The 19285-nt window shown below is 57.2% G+C and overlaps 3 protein-coding genes across 3 annotated transcripts; all 3 read left to right on the top strand.

Moving 5' to 3' along the window:
* Window positions 1–48: 48 nt before the first annotated feature.
* Window positions 49–1192, top strand: BKCO1_3200079 (ww domain protein; the record flags this gene model as incomplete). The annotated part of the gene is made up of 3 exons (XM_020274472.1): window positions 49–130; window positions 262–882; window positions 978–1192. 3 exons carry the CDS (start codon window positions 49–51, stop codon window positions 1190–1192), a joined length of 918 nt encoding a protein of 305 aa, XP_020129454.1.
* Window positions 1193–2977: 1785 nt separating this feature from the next.
* Window positions 2978–11995, top strand: BKCO1_3200078 (uncharacterized protein; the record flags this gene model as incomplete). Its single annotated transcript, XM_020274471.1, has 1 exon — window positions 2978–11995. One exon carries the CDS (start codon window positions 2978–2980, stop codon window positions 11993–11995), a length of 9018 nt encoding a protein of 3005 aa, XP_020129455.1.
* Window positions 11996–13867: 1872 nt separating this feature from the next.
* On the top strand, window positions 13868–15118 carry BKCO1_3200077 (lytic polysaccharide monooxygenase; the record flags this gene model as incomplete). Its single annotated transcript, XM_020274470.1, has 1 exon — window positions 13868–15118. The coding sequence occupies one exon, from the start codon at window positions 13868–13870 to the stop codon at window positions 15116–15118; it is 1251 nt and encodes a 416-aa protein (XP_020129456.1).
* Between the last annotated feature and the right edge of the window lie 4167 nt (window positions 15119–19285).

Here is a 19285-nt window from a genome sequence, read left to right as displayed (position 1 = left end):
ACCACCCCACCTTTTCACTCAACCTGCTGCCCCGCAGAACACCTCGCCATGTCGTTCTTCAAAAACCTCAAAAAGGACTTTGAGGGCCTCGGTCTGGGCGACAAGGACAAGGACAAGCACAGCGAAGGAGGTCAGTAACCCCCCGCTACGCCGCCTACACTCGACCCCATCCGCCAAACGCCACGCCCCGCATCCAATGCCTTCCCCCAGCCCTTCGAATCCCACACCGTGGCTGACACACACACCCCCCCTGCACAACAGAAGCCTCCCGCGGCTACTACGACCAAGGCGGCTACAGCCAGCCCCCGCCGCAGCAACACTACGGCTCCCCCGCCCCTCAACAGGGCTACGGCGGCCCGCCGCAATACGGCCAGCCCTACGGCCAGCCCCCGCCCCAGCACTACGGCTCCCCGGCGCCTCCCCAACAGGGCTACGGCCAGCCTCCGTACGGCCAACCACAACAACACTACGGGTCGCCTGCTCCCCCCCAGGGCTACGGCGCCCCCCCGGCGCCGCCGCCGCCCGGCTTCGACCCGGCCCCCCTGCCCGCCGGCTGGTACTGCCACTGGGACGCGTCGCGCAACCGCGCCTACTACGCCGAGCCCGCGACGGGGCGGACGCAGTGGGAGACGCCTGGGTTTGGTGCGGATGCGGCGCGCGGCGGGCCGCCAGGCGGCGGGTTCTACAACGAGTACGGCAACGCGGCGCCGCCGGCGGGGTACGGCCAAGGGTATGGGCAGCAGGGGGCGCACGGCGCGAACCAGCAGGAGTACTATGGGGATGTGGAGAAGAAGGAGAAGAAGGAGGGGCATGGGACGGGGGCGATGGTGGCGGCGGCCGGGGCGGGGGTGGTGGGAGGCGCGGTGTTGGGGGCTGTCGTTGGTGAGTCTTGCTTTGTTGCTTTATTTTTTTTCTTCCCCTTTTTCTTTGTTCGCGGGTGGCGATTGATCAGTGCTAATGTGTTGTTGTGTTATTAGCCCATGAGATGACGGAGGATTCGGATGACGAGAATGCTCGCGCTGCGCCGCCGCCGGCGCAGGACTCGGGCTACTATGACCCCGTCCCGCCGCCGACGGACGACTTGCCTGATGAGACGCGCTCTGGCGGCTCTGTCTCGAGTAGCGATAAGGAGGAATTGGAGGAGGCGCGCGAGGCGTATGAGGAGGCTTACGAGGAGGCCTACGACGACTAAAGTTCCCCCCCTAATTGCTTACGCTGATGGCGTCGGCTCGCCAAGTTGTTGACCCATTCGCTGGTGGGGAGGTAGGGGGGATTTTTTTCTTTTGATACTGCACTATTATCACACACAGAGCCTTGGACATGATGGATCCATTGAGCGAATCAAAATTTTCTGAGCGGCATTTGGACTGCGTGCATCTGTTGTGATCTGTTCGTGGTTCGATGGATGCCAAGGGGGGGCATGTCGTTGATCAGATATGCGGGGATCTTATTATCGCTTTGCTGTAGGTCAGTAAAAAGCCGCGGATCCCAGTCTGAGGTTACAGGGACTCGGTCTAAAATAGGTGCCTTTACTAAAGTAGGTAATGTTCGGGAACACTGGGCGAAAACAGGGAACCGAGGGGCTACGTCTGTCGCGTGCCGCTGAATCAAGCCACACAACGTGGACCCTGTCGAGTCGAGACCGAGTAAAGACAGCAGACATGTAGACCGGCCTTCCGCCCGGTCTACATCTGGATGGGGGATTCTGCAACCTGGCTCGAACCGTGTGAGGCTGCGATATTTGGCAATCCAGCGCCTCCTTGAAATTGACTCTCTAGACCCACTAATCCTCCATTCCCTCGCCACGCGGCGGCAGGGAGCCGCACCCTTGCAAGATGGTGAGACCAGCCGGCTTCCTTGCTGAGGCCGCGTTCGCGAATCGGGTTCGCAGCAGCCAGAAACAAAGGACTGGCTGGCGTGGTTTTCTGTTTTCAGGGGATTCGAGTTTACTGCTGTGTACGTACACAGTTGGGCCTGCTGTTCTGATGTTCTCGCTTATGCTCTCCGTGTGGGCCTCGCAGACCACAACGAGACCAATGGCTGGCTCCCGACGGATTATTGCGGCGGCCCCGAACGCACGTCTGCAGTTCTATTTCCTAAACCCGCCCGGGGGCCTGGTAGGTGCGGAGGAGGCTCGGAGGATTCCACTATATGGCGCATGAAGAATCGCAGCGGGATGCGAAATGACGCTGTTGATCAGGGAAACAGGGCAGGCCCGCGATGCAGCCTGCGGGGCATGCAGGCGGCGGCCACGCAACTGCTCGCGGTGTTGCACTTCGCGGCGCGTTGGATCGGCTGCTTCAGCTGGGCCGGCGCCGTATCGGCGGGGAGCTATTGCGATCTCCAGACACGGCGGGAGGGCGATCGGCAGGTGCTAGAGATCTGGATTATTCGAGAAGCGGACTCGAAGGCGCGCCTGGCGCCCATCTTTTGGGACGGCTGGGGGTGTTAGTACCTACGGCTGCTCGCCGAGGGGCGAGAAGGAACAAGCCCGCGCGCTTGGACGGCGGAGCTTGGCCGCGGAGGTGAAGCTGATCGCCGCCTACAGCAGCGTACACCAGCCAGCGCACGGAGGCCGTCGTCCACCTCCCTGCAACCTGCAACAACGAGGGGTTCTGAAGAAAGGCCGTCGAGTGTGCTTGCTGTCACCCGCCCCCCACCGCCGCCCCAGCACTCTGCAGCTGCGCTTGCATCAGCCCGCAGCCTTAGCGACGTCATCCCTGGCCGTCCTCCAGCCGAATCCTCCAAAACCGCGAGCCGGCACTGCCGCAACCCGCGCGCGCCGTCCACTCCCTCAAAGAGCCAGACCTCTGCCCTCGCACCCCGCGCCCTCCGTCGCCAGGCAATGGGGCCACGATAGCCCGAATTCTGGTCGCATAGCCCGGCCCCTTTCGCCCCCTCGAATTGAACGCGCGAGCCACCTATCCTCAACCAGGACAACCACCAACCCGCGCATGGCGGCTGACCGGGCGACACCATGGCTACCACCGTCTCCTTCTTCTCCGGCCTGATCGTCCTGCTCTACCTCTCGACCTTTGTCGTCTTCGCCCTCCTCCGCATCGTCACCGGCATCTCCATCCAGCGCCTGGGTTGGTATGGTCTGCGCCGCATTTCCTACACCCCAAAGGATGGCGTCCGCCTCGACCTCCGCGGCCTGAGGATATCGCTACACCGCCCGACTTTCGCCCAACCAACATACGTCAGCCTTGTCCTCGAGGAGCTCAAGGTCTCAGTCGACCTCAACAAGTTGGGGGCAGCCACGCCAAAATCGCCCGCCTCGAAATCTCACGCGAATGGATCCGCACACACAAAGGAGGGCGACAAGGCGTCGGGAGAGGCAGCCGGCGAGTTCAAGAAGGGACACAAAAGAAGCAGGACCTGGCAGAAGTTGACCGAGACCAAGGAGAAGATAAAAAAGTTGCACAGGAAACTCGACTGGATCCGTTTGGTCGACCTGGTCGCGACCTCGACGTCGCTGGTGATTCAGGATGTCGGCACCGTCCAGGTCGCGCAGTTCACCGCCGCCCTCGACACCAGGCGGAAGATGGTCGACCGCAGCCGACTGTTCCAGCACAGGCGCGCCAAGTCCGAGCACCAGAGCCCGGCAGAGTGGATTTTCACCATCCGGAATATCCTCTTCAGCCCCGAAGGCCAGGAGTCTACCGAGATCTTGGACCACCTCACGCTCAACGTCCACGGCTTATTATACAAGGAAATGGACGGACTACGTGATGCTACCATTGCTCTCAAGCTGGGACGCCTTAATGTGCCATTTGACGATATTCACACATGTTTAGAGAGGGTCAAGGAGAAAAAGAAGACAGATGCCAGCAACGAGGCTGCAGGGACAGGTGATGGCTATTCGTTCAACGACGTCATGGAAGAGTTGGAACGTCCAGGCAGTCGCGATGAGGAAATAGTCCAGACTGTGTCGGATTCAAAAGAGTTTGTCAGTTCCCTTCTGCGCGGAATACAGGAGATCCAATTCGCCGTCAGTTTCTTCGGCTTGACAAAGCGGATCCGGGATGGAAGCACAAAGGCAAGCCCCGTGTACCTGAACATGTCTATGAAGGAGTTTGGATTCGACCTTCTACGCCTGGATCCCCGGAGTCCGGCACATCTCATGTACTTTGCGCCTCACGACATCGCTCACCAGGCGCTCATTGCGGCTATTGCCATATCCGTGGGAATTGACCACGGACAGGATCATCCGGAAAGGCTTCTGTACATTCCCATGGCTACCATGACGCTCAAGACCACGCTTCCCTCGAAGACCATCCAGATCGACCGGGAAAGAGACGTCACTGAACGCAACACCAACATTCTGTTTGCCAATTTCGTTGTCACCTCTCCGTCTCTGGACCTTGATCCCAGACATCTGCCTTTGATACTCGCGTTACTGCAAAGTTCAAATCCCAAGAAAGCGCCCCGCCGGGATCCGCACGACAAGCGGCACATTGCGTCTCGTTTGTTGCCTAAAGCAAACATCAAGTTCTCTGTGCACGAGCCTGTAATCAGAGTCACTTTGCCTCCAATGGAGGCCGACAAGAAGGAGACCGGAGAGTTTGATCTGCTGATCTCCAATATGTCGTCTGTATCTCTGGATTTGGAGTCTTCACATTCAGCCGGCGGGGATTTGCACTATTCCCTATCGTCTTTCTTCCGCCTGGCGTCGCATGAACTGTACTATCAGACAGCGGCCGGCGAGAAGCACAACCTTCTCGCAACAGACGCGACTGAGCTCAAGGTTCAGCTGGATGCATCACCCGAGGTTTCGGTCGTTGTGGGATTGAACTTCGAAACATTCAGCATCTTCATGGTCCGTCCGGAGATTAGCGAAGGTGTGCGCCAGATCGTCGCTCAGTTGCGCACATACGAGGCGTCCAACGCGGGCAGATCCTCGTCGAAGAATAAGCCAAATTTCTTACGAAAACTGCCGAAATGGCTCACCCATTTCCAAGTGCAGGGAGCCGATTTCAATGTGGAAGTTGCTGGTATCGACCATGATGTTTCGGAAAACTCCCGTGGCTGCGCAATACACTTGGATTCGTGGACAGCCGAGTACAAGGCTGATAAGACGGAGGATGCTGGATCGAGGATATCTCGGCGCAGGATGACCAGCAGGACCGTACCAACTGAATCCCAGCTGAGAGCGACGTCCCCATCTTCGCCTCCGCTCTCGCCAGCTCCACGGAAAAGAAATCTCACCGAGACCGACGGGAGACGCTTGGCGATCCATGTCACAGGGCTGGAAGGGTTCGTCATCGAGTCCTCCGACTCGAGAGAAGAAGAGTCCTTCCTCAAACTGCCACGCTTTGAGGTGGCATTCACCACCTCGACCGACATCCAAGGACCAGTTTTCCATGTGAACTCTTTTGCCCAGAGCCTCTTGATTCACTACTCTTTGTACAGACACTTTGCGATTGGCGTTGCCATCATGGTGCTGCAGAGAGCCTTTGTCAAGCAGTACGCCGATCGAAGCTTCGCGGCTCCTGCTCCTGAGACACCGCAGACACATCGGAGACACCTGACTGTCCCAGACGCTTCTGAGGCCGCCGATACTGTGCAAAGCGTGCCTACCACACCATCCAAGCCGGAGATTGTTACTTTGGACTTCCGCGTTGGGTTCATCCAGGCCAAAGCCACCATGCCAGGGGACCCACCGCTGATGCTCCAGATCCAAGGCTTTGATGCAGGGCGTCACAGATGGGCATCGCCATTTGTTCGCGCCAAAATGTTCCGCTTGTACACGGGAGCTCCTGGTCTCAAGAAGATTTGGGCTCGCATGGTCAGCATCAAGACGCTTCGCGTTGACCTCAGGTCCTCCAGGCGCAAAACTGGAACCACTGTCACTGAAGAGAAGTCCATTGACGTTGCGACGGAGGCCGTTCGTATCGCCGTCCCGCATCAATTGGTCGTCCACCACGTCTTTGACAACATCACGAATACCATCAAGACCGTTGAGCAGCTCCACCATCGCTTCAAGACCCAATCCAACGAGTACGTCCTCGACAAGCCGCCGGAAGATCCGAAGAAGGTGCCGAGAATCTCAATCCGCAGTCAAGCCCTCCTCTTCGAGATCGAAGAGGGCGGGTTTGAATGGAAGCTCGGAACCATTTTCCGACTCGGCATGCTCGAACAAAGGCAGAGACTTGCGAGAGAGGAAGCGTTCGAGATCAAAGCCAGAAAGCTTGCGGAAAGCGATAGGCGTCGTGGTAACACCAGCCATCGTGCGAGATCTGCACACCCTCGTGGACGCAGCGCGCAAAGACGAGGAGCTGCTGATGTGGGGAGAAAGAGCCAAAGTGCTGACCGAGAGATCACATCCCCCAGTTCACGTGGACGCGGTATGCGATACGACGTGGACGGCGCGGCAGAATTGGACGACAACGCGAGAATCCACATCGAACAGGCCCGCGAGAAATTGAACAAACTCCACGCGCAGAGCTGGAAGAGGAGGATTGACCAAGGCATGCAGTTCCAGAATGCAGCTGTCAAAGACATCCGTTCCATGTTCTGGGGTATCGACGACATGCCAGAAGAGCCCGAGCAGACCGAGACAATCCTGGCCATTCCTCAGCGGCCCGCGCTGTTGGCCTTCCTGGTCAGCGACCTGAACTTCATCATCGATAAACCTAGCTTCCCCATGTCCGAGTTACCCGCTTACCTGAACCGGATCGGAAAGGGCATGCCTACCGACATGCAATACTCTCTGCTCATTCCCATGAATGTCCAGATCAACTTGGGCGAGGCGCGTTTGACCTTGAGAGACTACCCTCTTCCGTTCGTCCATGTGCCCGCGATTCGTACCGGACAGTCCACCAGGCTCCCCAGTCTGTCTTTGAAGACGGATTTCGTCATTGCCGAAGAATACAGGGACAGAGAATCCAGTCGATTGCTCGATGTCGAAGTGGTGCCGCCGGAGATTTCGGAGTCGGGAGAGAAGAGCGGTGGTTTTTCCGTCAGCGTCCGCCGTACCATTGCTCCGGTCAAGACCTACTCGGATATGAAGGTGGAAGTCAACACGAACTACCCCACAAGGATAACGTGGGGTACTTCGTACCAGCCTGCCATACAGGATATGATGCAAGTCATCGAGGGGTTCTCCAAAGCAGCGATGGATCCTTCCGACAAAGTCGGTTTCTGGGACAAGATCAGGCTGTCCTTCCACTCCAAAATCAACATTGCGTGGAAGGGCGACGGAGACGTACATGTCATTCTCAAGGGTTCCCGCGATCCTTACAAGGTCACTGGAGACGGCGCTGGCTTCACGCTGTGTTTGCGGAACGATGTGCAGTTGAACATCTGTCAAGAAGACGATCCCAAGAAGTTCCTCACCGTGGACAGCGGGACCGCCATTCTCGCTGTTCCGGACTTGAGTCACTACGCACGAATGGTGGAGCAAGAAGAATCCGACTCGGAGAGCATCATCAGCGGTTCCAGCTTCAAGCAAGGAGCTTCATTCCGCAAAACGGTCATGAAACTTTCTGGCAACGTCAGGGTGCTGATCGGTCTCGTGTTCGAGCGCGAGGAGGATGGCAAACGTTCGTTCGATTTCGGACCGCATTACAACGTCATTCTCAAACATCCGGATTACGCCAAGCCATTCGAGGGCAACGAGTACGATGCTTTCAGAGGCTTCCGCAGTCATCACATCCACATGTCTGTGGCCATCGCCGCTCCATACGACAGGGACTGGTCCGTCGCAAACACCAAGGCTTCTCCGAACTACAACAGTGTCCATCTCACGCCCAGGTTCTTCAGCCACTTCTACAGCTGGTGGTCATTGTTCTCCGGCGCCATGTCTCTGCCAGTCCGACAAGGTGCTCTTTGGCCGGGCGTGGAGAAGTCTGGCAAGAAGTTCGGTCGCCATCTTGCGACTATCAAGTACAGTATCCTCTTGTCACCGCTTTACATGAGCCACGTCTACAAGCACAAGGATCCGGACGACTATGGCAAGAGCGTGGTATCTGCAACCGGATTGAAGGTCCGACTGGACAGTTTCATGGTCGACATTCACCAGCGACGAGAGGAATTCAGGACATCGGCGCAGACTGCAAACAAACCAGCCACAACGACGGGAATGCGCATCAACCAGGTCCAGCTGGATTTCATTTCCGCCGATATCCGTGCCGTCGCGGCGACCATCAACGGCACGGAGCAAAGTGACATCGAGGAAGCTACGGAAGATACCCTGGCTTCCTACCAGAATTCGCACGATCCTCAAGTTGATCTTTCAAAATTCACCATCCCGGACAACGACCTCTCATGGGTAGACATGGATGACTTCGTCGAGCTGGATTGGATCCTCCCATCCGAAAGCAACCCCGAGACGAAGATTTTGCCTCTTGCTTTCGCGCCTCGATTCACTTACTTCCGCCAAACTGACCACCAGGACAACATCTCCGGGGACCCGCATAGGTCCAGTTCTTTCGGCAACGAGCCTACACACTACTGTGTCATGTCGAAGCAGAACGATCCTCGCCGAGTCCAGTGCAACCTGATCTCGGATCGCCTCAAGACGGTTTGCGAGCAGATCGAGCAAAGCCAGCGCGACATTGGCGAGCAGCAGCTCAGGATCCTTCGATCTACCAGCGAGGACGATTGGGAGCTCGAAGAGAGGTTGGCGGTGTACCAGCACCACGACGACAACCTCAAGAGGAAGCGCGACATTCTCCAGTCCATGCATTCCAGTCTGGTCAGTCGTCTGGAGCGGGATGATCGGTCCGCTGTCCCGCGATCGGAGGGCGAAGACCAATACCTCGAAGCTCCGGAGATGTACGATGCCACCGACAAGGATACAAAGGGCGTTGACTCGACGCCTCTTGCGGATTACATCAGCGACTTCAACAACCGATTCGTGATCCACAACGCTCAGGTGAAATGGAACAATGCCCTCAGGAACATCATCCTTCGGTATATCCATCAAGTCAGCCAGCGCCGCGGTTTCGTTTACTACATGTCGAGAAGAGCAGTCAAATTCATCCTCGATATTGTAGAGGAGCAGAACAAGGCCGATGAACCGCCAGAATCGCCAGGCCAGAGACCGCGGACCATGTCGACGCCGTTATCGCCCCAAGCCGATGATGATGTGGATGTCAAGGACCGCATACAACAACTGCTTGAAGATGGCAAGAAGTTCGTCAACGCAAATGATCCTGAAATGGCCGAGGAGGCGCAGAAGCCGAATGCGGATAACGCCAACGAAGACATCGCGCAAGAGTTCACCGCACAGAATGCGTATCACGTCCGCCTCATCGCACCCCAGATCCAATTGCAGAGCGAGAAGAACCCGAAGTCGGCTGTGCTGGTTGCTGCAAAGGGCATGCAGCTCAAGGTCATTGAGGTCATGGACAAAGAAAACGTCGAGGACGACGTCAGCGGCCTCGTCCAGCGTCGTTTCTCTGCTGCCATGGATAGCCTGCAGATCTTTGTCACCAGCACGAAGACATTCTCAACCGAGTATCTCCACATGTATTCCGGCAACAGATACGGAGCCGCCGTGGGAAGCTCCTGGCCCCCCTGGGTTCCCTTTGAGGTCATGTTCGAGTTCGACACAAATCCCTACGGATTCTCGAGAGTCGTGCAGAGAACTTCGGCAAGCTTGAGATACGACAAGTACAACACGCTGCGTCTAAAATACAATGAAGACGTCAGTGGAGAGGATTCCGGCAACCCGAACTGCATTGACAGTGCGGAGAGTCGTGTTGATCATCTCTGGGTCGAGTTTCCTCACGTGCGCGCCGTCTGCGACTCCATGCAGTACTACGCCGTGTACATCATCGTTTTGGACCTGCTCCTCTACAGCGAACCTCTTGAGAGGCAGCGAAGCGAGAAGCTTGAGAAGATCATGCTCGCATCCGACTTCAGCGATCTCGACGGTGCGCCGGAGCTCGTCGTCTCCCTTCAAGAAAGAATCCACCAACTCGAAGAGATCAAGAACCGCTTCCAGATCCATGAGCAGTATCTCGACCGCGAGGGCTGGAAGAACCGCATCGAGTTGGAGCGACAGCTGTCTGAGAACGAAGAGGAGCTGTTCTTCATGATGAAGGCCATTACGACTTCTCAGCGCAAGAGCGATGACCGTGCAGCCGAGGCATCGCAACCGACAGGACTCCTCCGCTACCTCATCACCGCCTCTGAAATCGTCTGGCATCTGGTCCGCGAAGGCAGCGAATCCCTTGCCGAAGTCCAGCTCGGAAATGCATCGTTTGACCGCACTGACAACAGCGATGGCTCGAACCTCAATTCCTTGGAGGTTGAGCGCATCCACGGTCTGAACTTGCTACCAGAAGCCGTATATCCGGAGATGATCGCGCCATACTTGGATGAGAAGGCAAACGTTGCCGATGGCAGAGACACCAAGATGCTTCGCGTGCACTGGTACATGCTTGAGGCCATTGCCGGCATCCCGGTCATGGATCACTTCGAAGTCAACATCTTCCCTCTCAAGGTCCAGCTCGAACGTGAGATTGGCAAGAAGCTGTTCGAGTACATTTTCCCGGGTGTGGGCTCCAATGCGTTTGAGAACGGTGACTTCTCACCTTTCATGGTCAAGCAAACGGCTCCTGGGGAAGAGGCGGAGAATGGCGTTGGAGGTGAAGGCGAAGGCGAAGTGGAGGCAGCATCGATCGGCCAAGCATCTCCTGAGGCACCATCCGTCGCACAATCGCACCGTGCCTCCATTGACGGATCAGGTCCTGGTGCGTTGGAGCTGCGCCTGCAGCCAACGCTTGCGCTTCCAGATGAAATCCGTCCGAAATCGTCGTCTGGCTTGTCCCGTAAGGGCAAAGAGGGCGGAGGCCTCGACTTTGGAGCCTTCAAGATGTTCGATGCCTCCAGCCGTACCGGCACGAGCCTATTCAGGAACTTGCATTCTTCAGCCGGCCCCAAGGATTCTTCAGACACTCTCACCATTGCCAGCGCACGGCCTTCGAGCCGCCGTTCTTCGGCAACCAAGCTGAGCGGCATGAACGACGAGAAATCCAGAAACCGCTTCGCCATGACGCGCGCTCCGAGCTCGAACCGCAAGGAGCGGTCGCAGGCGGACGACATCAGCCAGATGATGAAGCGCGCGTCGAACTACATGACGTTCGCGTACATCAAGATCCCCAGCATGGTGCTGTGCCTCAGCTACAAGGGCAAAGGCAACCGCAACTTCGAGGACATCCACGACCTGGTGTTCCGCATGCCGACGATCGAGTACCGCAACAAGACGTGGTCGAACCTCGACCTCGCCATGGCGCTCAAGAAGGACGTCATCCGCGCCCTCGTGTCGCACACGGGCGCCATCCTCAACAACAAGTTCTCGCACCACCGCCCCAAGGACAAGGGTCGCCTCAAGCAGTTCACCAACCCGTCCATCCTGCTCAACACCGGCGGCGGCGGCGGCGGCAGCGACAGAGGCGACACGGCGAGCCTGATGACAAAGGACAGCGACAAGGACAGCTCGCGCGACCGCAGCCCCGCCGACACGTCGACCCCCGACGAGCCCCGCCGCAGCTTCACCTCCGGCCGCGAGAGCACCCTCAGCCACGCTGACTCCTTCTCCTCCAGCGCCCGCAGCGTCACGGGCACGACGTGGACCGGTTCTGCCTCTGGCGGCGGCGGCGCCCCCAACAACGCCAACGCCAACGGCGGCTTGTCGGCAAGCGGAGGTAGGTTCCCCGGCAGCACCGGCGGCATGGACGTCGACTCGGCCGCCGGCAGCTTCGCGGACGAGCTGTCGCAGGTCGACGACCGCGACACGGCGAGCATCCGGCACGGGCCGAACACGCTGCATCGCGCCATCACGGCCATGAGCTCGCGGTCGCGGGAGAAGGACGGGCTGCAGGACGAGACGGAGGAGGTGAATCGGATGAAGAGCCGGATGTTGTTTGGGAAGAAGTTTGTGAGGGCTATGGGTGGGGGAGGTGGAGGTGGAGGTGGAGGTGGAGGTGGGGGCCAGGGAGGAGGGGGAGGTGGTGGTGGTGGAGGGGGGGCGTCGGGGAAGTAGTAGATGGGTGCTTGAGTTTTGTTGTTGTTGTTTGATCTTCTGCCTGGTGCGCCGCCCTTCGATTGATCGTTGGTTTTCTTTTTTGTTTCTTGGCTCAATCGGCGGCTGTCAGCCAGCTGTCGTGTCGCTTCTTCTTCTTTTACTTCTTTTACTTCTTCTTCTTCATCTTCTTCCTGTTGTTGTTCTTGTAACAACTTTATTTTTTTGCATCTTTTGGGTTGCGTTTGAGTCTGCGTTTCTTGTAGCATTTCCAGCGGCGTTTCTTGCTTTTTTTTTCCCTCTCTCTCTTCAATTTCCCATTGCATAAAAGAAAGGGGTTGTGGTGTGTGTATGTATGTGCGTGTGTGTGAGTGTGTATCGGAGAGAAAGTAGGGAGGTTCTTTTTTTTTTTCTCGTCGATAAAGTAAATAGACAGGCCCTTTGTACTAGCCGGGAAGGAGTTTTATCACACGGCGTGGCGACGAGTGGATGGATGGCATGTATCATGGGGGTTGCGAGCAAAAAGAAACATGGTATACATACTACTACTACTACTACTTCCACTACTACTACTGTTCCTGTATCGCTCTCGCCTTTGCTTCTTGTCGGGACTTCCTGATTCGGGGGTGGCACAGCCTTGGCTGCTGGCTACTGACTGGAAAATTTGCGGAAGCTCCTTTTGTTTGGATAGGTTCAGCGGTGGATAGAATGGTTGGCGGAGACGAGGGGGGTTGGCAGTGAGTGTCTGTTTGAATACCTAGAATGGAGGAAAGTGGGTCTTTTGTTGAGCTTCGGGGGAGGGGTTCTCAGATAGAGGTAGTCAGTAGTCAGTCAGGTCAGATATGGAATGGATGAACTCGAAAGTAGTGATGATCGTTGTGCATTTATGTCCGGATGGGCGCTTCGACCGCCCGGCCACTGTCTGTTGCTGATACCTAATTTTGCGAACTGTGAAGTCGGAGAAAAGAAGGGCGCGGCTTCCACGATCCGCAAGATTTTCAATCTATTCACGGACTTTGATGCTGCTTTTGCGAGTTTAGCGCCAATGATGGGTTGTGATTGAGTTGCCTAAGCGCGATAGGGTGTGGGTGGGGGCCGGCACGCATGCATGCATGTGCTGCAAGCGCCCGCTCGGGTGGAGCCGCTGCCGCTGCGCCGCACGCTAGGGTCCTTGCCCCCGGTTCTTCACACTCCCGTCACACGCCCTTCCCGCCAGCATCCCATCGTAAGTACTGCGGCAAACTGAAAGTGCAGAAGCATGAAGTTTCCTTCTGAAGCTTGAAACATGGATGCATCGTCAGAGGGATGGTGTCTGGCTTCAGGCTTAAGTGATATATTGCAGGCGCCTTCGAACGGCGATGCCGCTTGTGGAAGCTGATGCCGGTGCGCATTTTACCAAGCCTTGCAAGCGAGCTCGGCAGTCGTTTCAGAAGTCGCGGCTCGATGTGGCGAAGAGAGCCTTTTGCCCGGGCGTCAAGTGCCAAAAACAGAGTCGGGCGACTCGCTGCGGCACAGCAGCCACAGTGGGCGATCATGCCCATGGAAGCTTGGATGGCGGCTATTGGAGCACACCGGGCGGCAACTGCTCGATCAAGCACCTGTCCGTGCCGCCGTTCTCGTCTGAAGGCAGCCTTGGTAACCGATACTTAAGGAAGGCAGTCCCACGCCGCATCTCGTTTATAATCATCATCACTCTCTCACACGACTCCACGGCTGTTTCAACTTTTGTCTTCCCGTTCTCTCTCTTTTATTCATTCGCTTTCTGGATCTGGTATCCATAAACTGCCACTTAGCTGGACTATCCGTCGTGCTCTCGTACATACGCTTCACGGTCCCTACACTTGCGCTGTCTGTCACCGCCAGCCTCAAGACCCCCATCTTTTGCTTCACGAGATGCGCCTCCACACGTTCCCTTGGGTGCTACTCGGCCTCGCCGCATCACCACCGCCAGTCCGCGCGCACATGTCCCTGCGCCAACCCGTCCCCTACGACGCCGAGACGCTCCGCGGCGACCGCAGCCCCCTCTCCAACAACTACCCCTGCCACACGAGCAACTTCGCCTGGACGGGCTCCGTGCCGGAGATGGCCGTGGGCGAGAGCCAGCCGCTCGTCTTCTACCCGCAGGCGGGCGAGGACGGCATCGCGCAGCCGGCCGTGCACGACGGCGGCACCTGCCAGCTCAGCGTCTCGCTCGACGTGCCGCCGACGGCCGAGTCGGTCTTCAAGGTCATCAAGACCATCGAGGGCGGCTGCCCGGGCGTCGACTTCACGCCCCACAACTTCACCTACGAGATCCCGCCAGCCGTCCCCTCCGGCAAGGCCGTCTTCGCCTGGACCTGGTTCCCCGTGTCGAGCGGCGCGGCCGAGATGTACATGAACTGCGCGCCCATCGCCGTGTCGGGCGGCGCGCAGGCGGGCGACACGGCCGCGTTCGACGCCCTGCCCGACATGCTCGTCGCCAACTACAGCCCCGTCGACTGCGCGCGCGACGCCGCCGCGCCCCAGGCCGTCATGAAGGCCGTCAACCCCGGCGCCGTGCTCGAGCACGGCCCCAAGCCCGCGGCGTCCGTCTTCCCCACCGCCACGCCCGTGGGGAACCAGTGTCCGACGGCCGCGGATTCCGCTGCCGCGTCGCAGACGCTCGCTGCCTCTGCTGATGCCGGCGGCGGCGCGTTCGTCGAGGCCTCTGCGTCCGCGTCCACATCCGCGGCGGCGACTACCCTCCTCACGTCCACTGCCTCGGCCGCCGCCGTGCAGACGGGCGAGCCATCCTCCGCACCCCAAGGCTCCGTGGACACGCCGGTCGCGGCGACGGCGGCGGCGGATCCGGCTGCGGCGACTCCAGCGACTCCAGCAACGGCGGCGACGGCGGCGACGGCGTCGGCAGCGTCCGACAAGGCGTGCGACTCGGTCGAGGACGGCCAGCTCGTCTGCAACGGGACGGACCGGTTCGGCATCTGCAACTGGGGCGCGGTGGCGGTGTGGCAGTCGGTGGCGGCCGGGACCGTGTGCGAGAACGGGACGGTCAAGGCGGTGGATAAGAAGAAGAAGATGGCGGTGCGAGGAGCGGAGGAGGCGAAGGCGAAGCGTCATTTGCATTTTCATGGGAGGTATTCGGCTGGGAGGCGGCATGTCCATGGTTGATTGATTGATGATTGATTGATGTATTATGGGGAGTTTTTTGGTGGCCTCGTTCATCTGTGGCTGGTCCAGGATGAGGGGTTGTATGTAGCTTGGTTATGATTCATGTCGCTCTCTTTTGTCTTTTTTTTCTTGGAACGTCTGTCCAAAACACAAACCTTGATATGAATATGATGATGTACGCTGTACATATCTCTTTTTATCTATAGCGGACATGTTGAAGCTTTGCTCCCACATCTAGACTAAGCACTAGCAGTGCAAAAGGTTACTGCGGAAAGCATATCAGTTTCTGTTACCACGTATTGAATTCGATTGACTCACAACGCAAGCCGCCGCCTTCACCTTCAGGACGACAACGAGGACTTCTGCACCCTGTCTGATTTCCCTTATTAGTCTTTTCTTACCGTCCATCTGAGAGATACGCACCATCCATCTTCTCCTACAAAGACACGCTCTGATAGACGCCGGTCTACACTTTAGATTCCATGTTGCAAATGACGACACCTGTTGCCCCCTTTTGACCCATACACATGGTTGAAAGCTGAAACTTCCTGCATCGCACTGATCTGTAGATGGCTTCTCGCCGGTCAAAATGATGCAGTAACACTTGTGAGTGGAGGCACCGTCTTGATAACACCAATTGCAGTGGGTTGCAAAAGAATTGAGCTTACTTTACGTACGTGGGTATCTGATGCTCATACCTTTCTGCTGCCAACTGTGCACATGACCGCACGAAGTCCCGCAGTTTCTCATTCCACAAGACCGATGGCGGCCCGAGTCTGCAAACCGGACTGATGCGAGGCGCCGACCGTTAAGTGGCATCTGACACCATGCAGCATCTTCTGTGTATCATGAACCTTGCGCCCGTGTCGAGACTCTGAGAAAGTCTATAGTTGTAAATCGTACCAAGTTCCGGGGCCTTGATATCCATACATTGTCCAGTAGTGAATGTCGGGTGCCGGTGTAAAAGACGGCGGTTGATAATGACCATCAGGGGCAGAGTGTACCATGACGGTAAGAGCGACGATGGCGGCAACCCGGGCCACGTTGAGAGAAGACCTTGACTTGAAGTTGGCAGTCGTGCGTGATTGTTCTGTAGTTGTTGAAATCTGAGCACGAGCTTCGTATTAAACCATCCTCACTAGCATGGTAAGGTGCGTCGTTTGGGCTGCGAGGCTGGGGTCCAATGTCGAATCGAAGGCGTTCTGGTATGAAAGCCACCACCGTATGACGAAGATGGAGTAGGCTCGAATCCGTGCAATTCCCCGGCTTTGCAGGATGGTAGTTGCCATTTAGCGAGTGCTACAAATTGGCTTGTCGGCATTCCCCGTTGGTCGAGAATCCAGACGGCCAGCATCGAGGTTGCCCCCACAATTTGAACCAAGATGGCAAGTTACATGCGCAGAAATGCGAGCGGGGTTGTCGTGGATATGTAGTCCTCGACGACAAGCCAGCGCCCAGAGGTGCTGCTTCTGTTCTGATGCCCCAACCACAGGAGGATGAAGAAGCCGATGGTAACGCTGAGAACGAGGTTGCAAATGATGAGAACGGGCAGACTGCACCAGCCGATGCTATGAAGGGTGGGTGTTTGGTGGTGGGAAAGTGGTTGTTCCGTGGCCAACTGGCTAAGGCTTCGCGATGGGACTTTCTTGAGGTATGAGGCGGAGGACGGATAGTAGCGAGAAGGCTTTGAAGGACGAAACCTGAGTGACACTGGGACCTTCATGCTTCTCTGTTGGTGTGAGCTATTAAAATCTTGGGTCAGGAGGTGAGGGAAAATAGGAAAGGGGTTCGAGTTGTTAAGAAGAAAGAGCTGGTAGAGTGTTTGCGTAAAGGGAACTCTGGAGAGACTCACTTGGGTTATTGTACGTGTATGTGTTCACTTGAGAGCCGCTGCTACGCCACAACAACCGCGCAGGGCATTGTGAAGACGGTAGTCCCCCGACATATCAACGAATAATGCGGCTTGGCCTACGCAGCCGTTTGCTTCGCCGCAAAGCTTGCATGATCGTTCTCGGTTCTGAGAGTGTGCTTGGCTAAATTTAAGCATACCTGCCTAGTATCTGCAGTCAAGCGGGTTGTTGTGATGACCGGGGCTGTGCCGCAACAAGCGCGCGCCGCGACTCGCACTGGTAAATCGGTTATCGATAGCATACTGACGAGTGACAAGCTTCATGCAAGCGCCAATTGATAGCTCCTGCGCATAGTACTCGCATGTGAACAGCAAGGCCGATTCGCTTTACCCTACACAGCGATCGCTGGGGTTGAAGCGCTTGGCTCGGATCTCATCGTCATAGACAGCAATAGAAGCGATCGGGCTGGTCTTCGTGTACCGTGCGTCGTTGAGAATCGAAGCGTGTGCTGAAGAGGACTACCTCGTCGTTCAATCGCCAAGGCCGCAAGAATCGGAATTGAGACAGCGGACTGTGAAGAAACGGTCAGTTGAACGAAATCCTACGCCAAGGGATAGATAATGTGGAAAGACTTCCAGCGGCAGCCTGCTTAGGTTTCCATAGGGACAAGACTGGAAAGAAAAAAAGCAATATGAAGTCAAATTGGAAGAAACACGAGAAAGGAAAGATATGCAAGAATCTTGCGCTGCTCATGTAGGCTCTACAGGGGTCAAGGAGAGACAGTCCAGCCGATTGCTGGCGAATAGCTGCAATGGAGATGCCAGAGAGGTAGAATAGGATAGGATAGGATCCAGCGGTCCTCGAGTTATATCTTTTCGGATGTTGATGGATCCATTGATTGATCAATTGTTACCGTTACACGGCGAGAAACATGCCGGAGATGAATTGTTGAAGTGAAATGGATGATGGGAAGTCGCTTACAGCACGCCGTACTACGTGCTCGTTTGCACCATGGCATCAGTGCATGAGCAGGTTTGCCACCTGACGGTCTGCAAGCAGTTCCCAAACCGTCGACAGGTGCTCTCCTATGAATAGCTTGCGTTTTGCATCCCGATTGGTCTCGAAGCGGACTGGATCAGCCCGAAAGAAAGAGATATCATCAGGCCGACAGCGGCAGTCTGGCAAGAGTGCAGCGAGCAGCGGAAAGTAGCAAAGATGCAGAGTCAGTGTAGACTTATCTCCTTTCCATCAATAAAAGGTGGTTTCAGCGGAAGTCCGAAAGTGGATAGTCCCTGAATATCACGTCGAAACAAGCTGGACGCGAGTGCCAGCTCTCCGCGTCATGCTGGTGGGTTGAAACACCGACAGCGCCGATCAGTCAGCGCAGAGTCCCCACGGGAGCCAGTGGCATAACGGCGAAAGGGGAGGCCGCACGCAGTCCCGGTCAAGGAGTAACCGAGGGCAGTAAGGAGCAGACGGGATCGGCCTTTGAGGATGGACCAGCGTGTAGATAAACGGGGTTCGATGGATATGCGAGGGCCACATGTTGCGTGTCGCGGTGCGCAGGCCGAGCACCAACAAATAAACGGATGCCTTCGACGTCGCAGCGTGAGGCGGGCTGCATGTAAACTTCGTTTCGGACATGCGATTCCCCTCAAAGCTAAAACGAAGCTTTGACAGATCGGCGCGATCGTCGCTGGCAGCAGATGGCGGGAGCCAACCACTGCATGCACTGCCAGGGGGCCATTGGCGAGCGCCTGCAAGAATCCCGGGACAGATGGAGGTGGCCGTATGCGGGCGGGTTCATGATGACGGCCTCGTTGTTGCAGGTTTCATGGCGCGAGGGAAGGCGTCCTGCTTTGGGAGCCGGGGGTGCGCCGGGGGTGCGTCGGGGGTGCGCCTAGCCGTAGGGCTGACCTTAGCTTTGGCGACGCAATCTCGCTCGAATCGCCGGCGATCGCAGGCCTATAGCGCACACAGGTCGGCAATGCAGAGGCAGAGGGCAGCTGGCAGCGGTGCAGCTGCGACGGCAGCAGCGGGTCGATAGCGGAACGCGGTGGAAGGGCGGGGAGCGGCGCGCTCAGGTCGGAGCGCTGGGCGGATTATGCCTGCTGATGAAGCAGCGAATAGAGGCCCAAGCACGCAACCGCACGGGCCGAGGCCGGCCGGCCTTCCTCCACCCTGTGGTCCCTCTCCCGACTCATCTTTCCGTCGCCTCTTGTAAATATATGCCCTCAATTCGCCCGCCGCTTCCCTCTTCCCGTTGCTCCATATACCCCCAAGATACCCCAATTAATCCATCCCTCCAACTCGAACC

Source organism: Diplodia corticola (assembly GCF_001883845.1).
Source record: "Diplodia corticola strain CBS 112549 chromosome Unknown scaffold32, whole genome shotgun sequence".
Classification (NCBI taxonomy): Eukaryota; Fungi; Ascomycota; class Dothideomycetes; order Botryosphaeriales; family Botryosphaeriaceae; genus Diplodia; species Diplodia corticola.
This window is presented reverse-complemented; position numbering and strand designations above follow the sequence as displayed.